Here is a 12,373-nt window from a genome sequence, read left to right as displayed (position 1 = left end):
AGTTGTCATCCCTTAGGTGCTGTCCTGTTTGGGGAATGGGGTCTCTCATTACTTTCCAGGTAGGCCATGCTGTGCTGGGGGCCTCAGGGATCTACGTTTGCGTCCCTGGCTGCAGACACAAGTGCCCACACCACATACTGCTGTTCATCTGAGTGCTGGGGATTGATGCTTGCTTGGCACTTTATCTCCCTGGCTCATCCTTTCTTTAGCATCCCCCCAGGATGTCATACCTTCAGCATCTCTTGTGTTTTCTGCCATCCTGCCCACATGCCACTCCCCTTGGTAGACTGATTTTGTGGCATTCTCTTCAATCCCTCTGTAACCCAGCACCTACCTACCTACACATTCTGGCAGAGTAGGTTCTCGACAGACACTTGCTGCTGAAAAACACCCACTCCTATGCCCCCTTCGCCTAGTGTGGTCCCCTTGGCAGAGGCCTTCGGTACACAGCTCCCCTAGCCTGAAGACTGTTTGATACTTTGTTTTTCTTGAAGAAATTTCTTGCCCAAATTATCAAAGGATAAATTAAGTACAAACTATTGTTTACAAACAAAGCAAATGTTTCTATCAAATAATTTTATGGTATAGCTAAATTCCACTGAAATACTAGAAGCCCAGTTTACAATGTCAATAATCCTTAGCACTCTGTATGCCCAAAGAGGCAGTACAGTTGGCTCCCTCGCTCTGTGAAGATGGAGACTGCTTAGGAACAGTTTGTCTTGAGGAATGGATGGCTGCCGTGTCGCAGGCAACAGAAAGGAGAAAAGACAAAATATGAGGCAAACGATTCAAAACCTTTTCTTTTCATATTTTATTTTAAATTACAACGGGTGCTGCATACACTGATGATTCTGTGTCTGACTACAGTGCGGACAGGTTAGAGGGTGACAGAAAACAAAGCAACCTGTGCATGGCCTTCTCCTGAAAGGAAAACTGCACGACTATTTACCAACGTTGAGTCATTTTTAAACAGCTCATGCATGAACAAGATACAATTCTTTCTAGACAAGAGACAAGACTGAATCCAATAAAGTGTCACAGCTCCAGCTGGAGGTGAGGGAATAAACAAAACTACGGAGTATTTATGATCATATCACAGACAGGATCCTAAGCACAACTATTTGAAGAGGCTGCCAAAACACTGGAACAAACACTTTGTATTCTTGTCCTTCTGTGTTGGCAGCTCTGGAGTCACTGAACCACAAATGCTACGCTAAAGGACAGACTCTAGGGCAAGAAGACAATAGCAGGCAGTGAAGTACAGAGTCGTAAAACATGTGGTGGAAAGGCCAATACAGTACACATACACAGTTTTGTTATTTAGTTCAAAAAAAACAAAGGGCAAAAGGCAAGACACAGAATCAGTCCCACTCCTGGCACCCGGAACTGAGTCAGCTACACCAGATGTTTACATTGTTGTAGAAGAGGCAAGCCCTGTTCCCACTTGGCACGCGGAGATCTAAACCTGGGTGCTCTTCACTAGCCACTGAGTCTTCAACTCCAAAATACTATCTGGAAGTAGCTGTGAGGTTCTGTTACCTTTACCTCCTCCAAAAGTCTCTTCAAAACAAAACGGCAATTTGGCATAGTGCAGTTCCTAGGTGTCCTTTCTATTTCAGTTTACTAAGCATGGGGACTATGCTTCAACACATAATCCCACTTGCCTATGGAAGTGTGTATGTAACTCTCAGTAGTACATTTGCATCACATTCCCCCAACATGCTTATTCCTTAGGACAAACCACCATCCCTACAGCTGACATTCAGTGTTACATCCCACTGTGTTTGAAATGTTAAAAAAAGACAAAAACAAAAACCATGAAGTCATCTTCTCATAATGCCCTTATTAAGATGACAAAGATCACGAAAGAATCCACAAGTATTACAGCACTGTGTGAGACTCGTTTGTCACGATCCAGGGAAAAACAAGACTGCAGTTCTGTGCAAATTGTGCAAGTGGTTGCAGTTCCATGGGAAATGGCATTCCACAAAAGACTCCACTAGAAACATAGTCGAGACCTTTTCCATTAACACTGAAATTCAATGCATTCTCAAAATTCAAGTTTCAAGATTTGGAGAGATGCTAACATTCTGTCACATAATTAATTAGAAAGTAGTTGAACAGAATTTTAGGAAGACTATGTAAAGAAAGGGAACAGGAGTTTTGTTAATTCTTGCTGAAGGCAACTTGAATTCATGTCTTAGGAAATTAACTAAATCTTAGCAGCTAAAGTATTATTTAAATATGTGGAATAAAGAAGAGCACGCCCATTCTCGACATTTTGGTGAGTAAACTAACAGCTTTATTAATGAAGGCAAACATCAGATAATTGTATGAATATTATATAAAAGAAAAATTCATACCAATAGCATTGTATTTCAAAAGTACTGTACTTCTGTTTCTTTTAAAGAGACTTGTCATCTGTTGTAAAAAAAACAAACAAAATGGGTACTCTTCTCCTAAAAAGTTCTAGAAAACAAAACAATCACATTCAAGCAGATGAAATGAACGCACCTTTCTATAATGCAGACTCTTGCTAAGAAGCAAATGAAGTCAAGCATCAGAGAGACGCATGACAACTTCACAAAAGCCAGAGAAGGGATGTGCAGCAAGATTACTCAAAGATCATTCAAAAGTGGTCTCTCATACAAGTATAAAATAACTACAAAGAGAGGGAACTATGGAACCACACCCATCTGAAATCCTTCATGATGCTTCTGGAATAGTTCTGATTCTCTTACAAAAAGGACAAAGTTAAGGTTTGGGAAGCAGGAGGGAATGAAGATGTTTCATTTAAGTGTACAAGTAAGGCACAATATCAAGCCACACCCAAACATCTCATGAAGGACATGGAAAGGACAAGAACCCATTCATGGTACAGCACAGCAAGCAATCACACTGACAGAAAAACTCACACACGACCTCAACAGGAGCAGCCAGGCAGCGTGCTCTCATGTGGGCACAGACTAAAGAATCCAGTGTATCTGAAACCAGGAAGCAGAAGGTTCATTGTTACTTTTTACTGTAGTAGTACTAGAGTCAGTTTATGCTTGCTTTTGGAACAACGGGTTTATCCGAGGAGAATTCACAATGCCTTCACTTAGGGAGGTTCTGGACTTCATGAGCTATCTGTTTACCATGTATGAACGCAGAAAACCTTTAGACAGTTCTCACTCTAATGATTTCCACCCAAAAATACACGCCACCATTTTAAAAAAAACAGAACATGTACAACTGTTAGGGTTTTTACGTACTTGTAAGAACTGTCTGTGATACACTAGGTGTAGGTATTTTAACAACAATAAAGGAAGCAGATCATTACTGGCATTAAAAGTACAACCATTTCTAGACGGTTTTAAATGCCACAGAGTCCCCTGGTTAAAATGTAAAGCTGCACAGCTTGCCTATGTCATCTTAAACAGCAAGAGGATTTAACTTGCACTCTACATTTTACTGCCAGGTTTTTATTTAGATCAAGTATCGCTGCAGCGTTCTGACCAGCCCAGGTTTAGCAGCAAATGGCAGGAATCATATAAAATGCAATTTTATAACAAAGTGCTTTTCTAAGATATACATCCATATATAAATAGGTACAAAATAAAGTGTCAACATTAAAAAGCTCAACTATTTAAAGGCTTTCAACTATTTAACTTAAGTAGTACATATAAAACACTGAAATGCACGGGTCTGGAATCTACTAAACAGATTCAAATTCTTTTGAAATGCAAGACCAAAAAACCAAATTCTGGTTTGCAGACAAGAAAAGGGTATCAAAAACCAGAATTCCTAACAGGGCAGCTATAAATAGGGAATTTTATAAACTTTACCAAATGAATCGCTACCATGAAGCGATGTTCACTTGACTACAAAACTGCCATATTCTGGAACACTAACAATTTATCAGATATACACTGCCAAGCCTTCGTATACTTCCATTTGTGAACCTATGTTTTCTTTCTCCCAGCTAAAAGTGAACACCTGCATTCTACTAAGCATGAGATGTGAGCTCACTGTCTGTTGGGTGAGCGCACGAACAAGTACATTTCCACCAAACACATAGGAGCCTTGTCACAGTATAGCTAACATGTCAAGACAGTTCTTCGTTTATGTTTCAGGATGTCAAAGAGCAAGTAAGACACATTTCTGGATTGTTACTGTGTTCTAGAACTGAACCTTCATGTGCTGTAGCTTACAAAAGGGGAGGAGGAAGAGAAAAGAAAAGAAATTACTGCAAGGCCCAAGGACAACTAGTTTAGTTCTATCAATGGGTAATGGAGAAACAGCAACTGTCTGAAATTTCAGGTTTTTCTTCTAGATATGCTTGCTTTTACTTTTTAAGCTACCAGTTTTCATAGTTCCAAACACAAGATTTGAGATAAAACCATCAAGAAAGACAGATGGCAGGACATGTGGAGGTTATACCGCTGCCGTGACAGAGGAGTTTCTCATCAGAGGGAAAGCCTGAGCACAGTTAAACTGACTAATACAGCCGCTTACACGAGCAAAGAAGAGCACCTAAAAACTAAACGTGTTCATGTTCTCAATTCTAGAAACTACAGAAAATAAGTCACATGTAAGTTTGAAGAAAATACCTGTACAAAAATATAAAAATTTATAAATTTTTAAGCTTGTGTTGATCTTTGAAAATATTACATGCACAATAATACATCAATTGGAAAAGTGGCAACTAAAGTATTAGATATTTTTAGCTTTTTTCTTTTTTTATATATATATAATACAATAAAAATAATCTTTATTTTGGTTGTTTGGTGGAAGTATACTACAATAAGCTAAATAAACTTTAATTTTCAAAGTCAAAAACTATTTTATCAATAGCTTACTAATACGAAATATATTAAAATTTCCTACAATAAGTGCAGAAATAAAAGACACCTAAATGGCCACCAACTTATCTACTATGGAAGCAAACTAGAGGAACAGCAAAATAATATTTGTATGTATGGATGCTCCTTCTGTAGATAATTGGACCCAAACAGAAATAAAATTCACAGTTGAGTAAGATCCCTAACCCTGACCTTTTAATTTTTTTCTCTTTTTTTCATACATTCATACAGTATCATGTAAGCTGTGCAAAACTTTACTTAGACTGGCAGTCTGCCATACCAGTTGCATTTGTCTTTGGTAGAAAAAAATAAAACAATCGCAATGATGTGCAAGTATTTTCTTCCGGTCAAGTACCAAAATAGGAGTTTTCTAGAGCCATCTTTGTTGTTTGTTTTTGTTTCTTTTTTTTTTATACAACACAGACTCTGTGGCATATATCTACATTTCAACATAGTCCTATATACATTCAAAAAATTTGAAAAAGAGTTGGAACAAAAAGACATTTAAACCCCATAATTTTCTCATCTATATATCTTGTTTTTCCTCATTAGGGTTTTCATCATACAAAATATTACCAGTTTTAGAGTTTCCCCAAAATACAAGGCACAAAGAATATGCTTTTTCTTTCTTGCACAGACAATTATATATATATATATTTGCATATTTATATATATCATATTGAGCTCTAAAAATAAAACATCTAAACATGGTACACATATGAGTGCTAGGTGCACCACATACAAGTGAGATTAATGGCTGTGAAAAATTAGAACAAAAAGGCAGTCATTCTAAAAACAATCTAAATGGATTTGGAAAAAAATGCTTCCTCGGTATTTCTGTGTGGTTCAGAGCATAAACCCGCCTTAATACTTAGCATTATATTAATATATTCACTCCTCCAAAATGCTTTGCTTGAACAGATGTTTACAATCTGTACTTCACATTTACTTAATGTGAGCTTCCTTTCTAATGCCAGCAGCAGGGTCACTGGTTTATGCTCTGAATATGCAATAATCAAGTAATTTGGATCATGCTTCACTTATGCTACAAGTTCTTAAAACAATGTAACCTAATTATAAATGTTTACATAATGCTAATTGACATGCAAAACAGAATGAAAATTTACAATGGATAACGTGACAAAAACAGACATTTCTGACCAGTGGTCCAATGAGGCTGATTACACTTTTGATGCTGGTATCCTTAGTCCTACAAGGCCTCCAGTGGGGTTGCCTTCAGCAGTCTTCCCTAACACTTGGTTAACAAATTCTGAGGTTTGCCCAGCGACTGGGAGACCTGAAGAGAATAAAAGGTACACTTTAAAATACAAATATGGAGAGGGCATAAAGGGCAGGGAAGAAATCTGAAACACTGATACTGGGCTCCACTTCTTGCTGATGCTGCCCAGAAAACCATCCTACAGGGCAGACTACGTGTCCTAAGGAGACCCACACCAAGAGTCATGAAGCATTTTAAAGTGGTAGATGACACGCAGCAATACCCAAATGAAGCCAAGGCCCACTGGCAGGCACTGTTTCCTAAGTCTATGAGTTTGCTTCCTGTGTCCTTCAACTGTTTGGACCTCATTGTGTTCTGTTGTGGATACACACAACTACAACCGTAAGTACAAAAGATACGCCTAATAATTTCTAAAATTACTTGTATAATTTAAATTCCTCTTTCTTTACTTTAAATAAAAGTGAATGAATAAGAAAAGGTAGAATACTAGAGGTAGAGAAATTAGGAACAGCACAAGTATGCTGACTTCCTATCCTATTATTCATCTTAGATAGCCAGAAATAATTAATGTTAATACTTAAAAAGGTTTAAGAATTTTTTTTAAGTATTAAGGGAAATGAAACTAGGAATGGTGGCACATGCTGATAATCCCAGAACTCGAGTGGTTAAGACAGGAAGATCAGGAATTTGAGGCTAGCCTGGGCTACATAGTGAGCCCTTGTCTGACAGTGAAATGGAGGAGTGGTAACCCACACAAGAAAAAGAAAATGGGCCAGGTGATTGATGGAGGAAGGTCATTGGCCAATAAAGAAACTGCTTGGCCCTGTGGGTGGAGTAAACAGAACAGGATACTGGGAGGAAGAGGAAGTGAGCTCAGAGACTCCACAGCTCTGCTCTCCGGAGCAGATGGCTCAGCAGAGACGTCATGCCCCGCTCCCAGCATGAAGCTCCGACCCAGGATGGACATAGGCTAGAATCTCCCCGGTAAGCGCACCTTGGGGTGCTACACACAGATGATTAGAAATGAGCTAAATTAATATGTGAGAATTAGCCTAGAAGAGAATGGGCCAAGCAGTGCTTAAAAGAATACAGTGTCTGTGTAATTATTTCGGGGCATAAGCTAGCTGGGCAGGTGGCTGGGGTGTTGGGGACGCAGCCCCGCCGCTCTTATTACTTCAGGCGATGGTGGCGCACGCCTTTAATCCCAGCACTCGGGAGGCAGAGGCAGGAGGATCTCTGTGAGTTCGAGACCAGCCTGGTCTACAGAGCTAGTTCCAGGACAGGCTCCAAAGCCACAGAGAAACCCTGTCTCGAAAAAAAAAAAAAAAAGAAAAAAGAAAAGAAAACGGAGTAGAAATAGAAAACACTGATTTAATCACTGATTAATATGCATACAACAAGTTGTAAAGATATCAAGGCCACCTCAACTATTCAGTCAAGCTCAGGATGACCACTAATAGGACAAACTCACACCATGCTCTTGACTAACGGAATGAGAAAGATATGTAAATTCTTGCCAAAAATTTAACTCTTAGGCTCAGTCAGTGAATCACTTACTGCACAACCATGAGGACCTGAGTTAGATTGCAACCATGTATAAAGTTGAGTGGGCTTGGTGGCATGTGTTTGTATATCCCAGAGCTGCAGAGTGGAGACAGGGGGATTCCTGTAGCTTGTTAGCCACCCAGTTTAGCCTAATTCGTGAAACCAGACCCCAGTGAGAAAAAAACAAAGTGGATGACTCCTAAAGAAAGATATCTGAGGCTGACCTTTGGCTTCCACACAGGCCCCCACAATATATGCATGTGTACTTGCATATGTATACACCTAAACACACACACATTTCACTTCACTTTACAAGAAGAAACAGATAAATCTAAATGTTGGGACACTTAAGAGAACCAATTACTTAGAATTTTCATTTAAAAAGAAAAAGATCTGAGAAATTATAGAGACAAAAGGAGATTAATTAAATCCAGTAATATACTCCCAAACAGAACACACACACAATGTAAAGGGTATAACTAAACAGGCAGAGGCATGTACGCTTGAAGACCATATTGGAGATCACAGCAGTGCTCATACATCTAGATATACTGCTGGTACTGTGGCTAATAAGACATACTTGCTGGATGTAGTGGCACACACGTTTAATCTCAGCACCTATCAATCAGAGGCCAGCCTGGTCTACATAACAAGTTCCAGGACAGTCAGGTATTCTAGACCTGTCTCAAAAACAAAGCAAAAAAAAAAAAAAAAAAAAAGCAAAACAAAACTCCTTTTTTTTTTTTTTAAAGAGATGCATGCTGAAACAGAAATAAAGAATCATGATACTTACAAGTTAGCTCCAAACATTCCCCCAAATACACATGTATACAGGAGAAGAAATAAAACAAATAGAGTAAAATCTCAGCTATTGGCGAAATGAGGTCAGTAAAATACAGGCATACACTGTACTATTTTTTGCTACTCTTCTACCGTAGGATTCAAATCCTAAATGCAAATGAAGATCTAGTAGTACTAACTCCTATTCAGAAACCCAACATTTAAAAGCAAAAACAACCCAGGAGGTGAAACTCAAAACACATTATGAGAGCGTTTCTCAGTTTTATTCAGAATATACACAGACCCACAGGCAAAGAGAAAGACAACATAAAAAGGGGATGGTGACCTGAATAGATGCCTACAAAATATCAAATTGTAATAACATATTTGGCAGTTAAGAAAATCTCAACAAGTAATAATACTAGCAATAAACCAGAAGATCTAGTAAAACCAAAGTATTTCCTATCTCTGGGAGAATTTTATTTAACTCTATTTTGCGACAGGGTCTTGTGTAGCACAGGCTGCACTGAACTCTCAATGTAGCTAAGGATGACATTGAACTTTCTGATCATCTTGCCTCCACCTTTCTCTCTACCATGCAGCTTCCAGGAGGTAAATACCATGATGGGGTAATTCTGTGATGGTAACAGTTGCTTAGAGGTAACCAATGTTCCTGCAAGCAATCCCTAACTTGTCCTCTTTAAGCCAGATAAACTTATTGGTTTACCAAGATGGATGTGTGGGGAATCATTACTTTGCTCTGTTGTTGGCGTCTTTCTAGCATAAACAGATGTTAGTTCACATCTCTCCAGGGAAAATGCACTTAATATATAACCAACTGATTTAAGAAATAATGAACAGCACAACACACACACACACACACCCCTATATATGTGCATATGAACAAAAAGGGAGCACCTACCATGGGGAGACTACTACTTTTGTTTAAATTTAGTAAATTTAAGGTTCTGGAGGAAGAGAATTTTTTAGGACTATATAAATGATCAAACTGACTCAGAAGGGGCTGCAATGTACAGCTTTCCATAAAAAATGTACAAGATTTCTAGAAGAAAGTGTCATTAGCAGAACAGCTTCTCCAAGTGTTCTAAGCAAAGGATTAATTAATACAAAGAATAATTACAAGTAACAAACAATAACAATTAATACAAGGAAGTAATAACAAAGTAATTAATACAAAGAAACCCCAAATGCATCTAACCTGATAGAGACTCTGGGATGAATTTTCCTTGTATTTGGCCAGGATGGTCTTGAACACATGAACTGACTTCCACATTTGTGGTAGAAGAGATTTATTTCCAATTCTCCACATAAAACAACAAGTAGCTAGGCATGAGGCATTCCTGAAATTTAGCCCTCCATGACTACATAGCAAGATCCTGTCTCAAAAAGCAAAATAAAACTCCACAAAAGTCTAGCCCCTGGAAAGCTGAGCTACTCAGGTTGAGAAATGAGGATCACTTTGGCTCAGGAGTTAGAAGCCACTGGTGGAGATACTCTGTCAACTTTCTTTTCTCTCTTTGAGAAGAGGTCTCCTTATGAAGATCTAGTTGGCTCAAAATTCCTTAGTCTAGTTATTTCTTAAAAACCTTAAGAAATAAGTAAACAAGTAAAAAGGGATCTCCATGAGATCTGGACTCTTCTGCATTCCTAACGTTCAAGAGGGTGTGAACAAACTACCCAGATCTGTAAGACCCACATGGTGTCAGCATCAACAGTTTACCTGGAAGACAAACCAAAAGGAACCCATAGACTTGAGAACAAAAATTCTAAATTAGCTAGCAGGTAATTACATGGAAAGCACAGGAGGTCAACAAGATCCATAGGTGAAACCATTGGAATTTTTATTCAATCAAGCAGCAAGCATTGAATAAAAGAAAGATGAGAAAGATGCAAGGAAAATTTTAAAAAACTCTGCCAGGTCGCTGATAGTAGCAGGAAGCACTGGTACTACAAGGACTGGAAATGAAACTGACAAGAAATGGAGGAAGTATGTGAAAGAAAAAGGTGGACCAAACAAAACAGCACAAGAAACTGTAGAAAGCAAGCTGCCATGAACTAAGAAGGGAGGCCTCCATGAAGTCAGAAAAGCTCGTCTGAACCAAGTCAAATGGACACTGAAAAGTTGTTGCCTGTATACAATAAAACTTATCCAGTTATAAAGAAAACTGAAATCATGATAACCTTAGAAAAATGAATGTTAAACGAGGTAATTCAGAAAGCCAAAGTCTCATGATCTAATGTCAATCCTAGTTTTTATGTCTCTATGGATGTATGGGAGTGGAGGTGAGGGCTATGAAATGGAGAGAAGGAAAAGATGGGTTCAGGATGTGAGGGAGGACAACAGGACACAAATAACATGAAAATGGAAAAGTAGCCATGAGCAGAAAATAAAAGGGGAATAGGAAAGAAGAGAGGAAAAGAATCAAGAAGAACAAATTTGTTAGAAAATGCCCCTTAGCACTGCTTTCAAAGGAGGAGAACATGAGGAAATGGGATGCTCAAGAAGGGGGAAGGACAGAGAGGGAGAGTAAGGAAAAAGATATCTTGACTGAGGGAGCCATCAAAGGGCTGGTGTGAAACATGGCACCAGGGAAATTCCCAAGAACCCACAAGGATAGCCCCAGTTAAGACTCTAAGCAACAATGGAGAGGACGTCTAAACTGGCCTTGCCCTGTAATCAAATTGATGACTACCTTAACTGTCATCATAGCTCCTTCAACCAGCAACTTATGGAAGCAGATACATAGATCTACAGCAAAGCACTGGGCCAAGGTACCAGAGACCAGTACAAGAGAGGAAGGAGCAATAATATGAGCAAAGGGGTCAAGACCATGATGGTGATGTCCATAGAAACAGCTGACCTGAGCTACAGAGAGCTCCCTGACTCTGGACTGATAGCAGGGGAACCTGCATAGGACCAACCTAGGCCCAATGAATGTGGGGAACAGTTGTGAGGCTTGAGCAGTCTGTGGGGCCACTGTCAGTGGGACCAGGATTTATCTCTGGTGTTTGAACTAGCATCTTGGAGTACATTCTCTTTGGAGGGACACCTTGCTCAGCCTAGATATACGGGGAGAGGGCCTTGGTCTTGCTTCAAAGTGAAGTGTCACACTTGGCTGACTCCCAATAGGAAGCCTTACCCTTTCTAAGGAATGGATGGTGGGGTAGAGGAATAAGAGTGAGGTGGGAGGAGGGGAGGTAATGGAAATGGGAATAGCTTTTATGAAATGGGAATAGTAAAATGAGAAAAGATTGCATTAAAAAAATTCTTAATAAAAAATACCCATACACATAAAAATAAAATAGAAAGCAAATTGAAAAAAAAATGGCCTAACAAAACCTAGTATGTTTTTTGTGCTAATTAATTTTTAAATAAATTTTCAGGAAAAAAGGCAACAGGCCGGGCAGTGGTGGCACACGCCTTTAATCCCAGCACTTGGGAGGCAGAGGCAGGCGGATCTCTGGGAGTTCGAGGCCAGCCTGGTCTACAAGAGCTAGCTCCGGGACAAGCTCCAAAGCTACAGAAAAACCCTGTCTCGAAAAACCAAAAAAAAAAAAAAAAAAAAAAAAAGCAACAGAATAGTACCAAGAATAAATGCCATTGTCTCAGAACTAGTGTATAAGCGCTGGAGAGATGGCTCAGCAGTTAAGCATACTGACTGCTCTTCTGTAGGACCACCGATTTAGGTCCTAGGATCACAAGGAAGTTCACACCATCTGTAACCCCAATTCCAGGGGGGCGCTCTTCTGAAGGCAACAGGTACTCATGTGATAAACAGATATACAAAAAGGCCAAATACTCATACACATAAACAAATCTTTTAAAAAGATTAGCATATGAAAGAAAACAACAGCAGAGAAAAAGATTGGAATGCCACCCCCATCACCACTCCCCCATGGGCTACATGTGAAGAAAAGAACATGTGAGAGAAAAACTCATGTC

The 12,373-nt window shown here is 39.2% G+C and overlaps 1 protein-coding gene across 4 annotated transcripts in view; it reads right to left on the bottom strand.

The window, feature by feature from the left end:
- The window catches only part of Crebrf (CREB3 regulatory factor), an 83,071-nt gene that overhangs the window by 3,759 nt on the left and 66,939 nt on the right, over positions 1-12,373 (bottom strand). For 2 of the 4 annotated variants that reach the window (XM_041676649.1, XM_041676651.1), the window contains exon 9: positions 788-6,141. The exons of 1 other annotated variant lie outside the window; for it this stretch is intronic. In XM_041676649.1, the coding sequence (XP_041532583.1) occupies positions 6,026-6,141 (116 nt within the window). In that variant the 3' untranslated portion in view covers positions 788-6,025. Of the gene's footprint in view, positions 1-787; positions 6,142-12,373 lie in introns of those variants that run through there. One more of the 4 variants, XM_041676650.1, reaches the window with a different exon arrangement.

Source organism: Microtus oregoni, unplaced genomic scaffold (assembly GCF_018167655.1).
Source record: "Microtus oregoni isolate MIOR12 unplaced genomic scaffold, Mior012 000027F_ref0000203, whole genome shotgun sequence".
Lineage (NCBI taxonomy): Eukaryota > Metazoa > Chordata > Mammalia > Rodentia > Cricetidae > Microtus > Microtus oregoni.
This window is presented reverse-complemented; position numbering and strand designations above follow the sequence as displayed.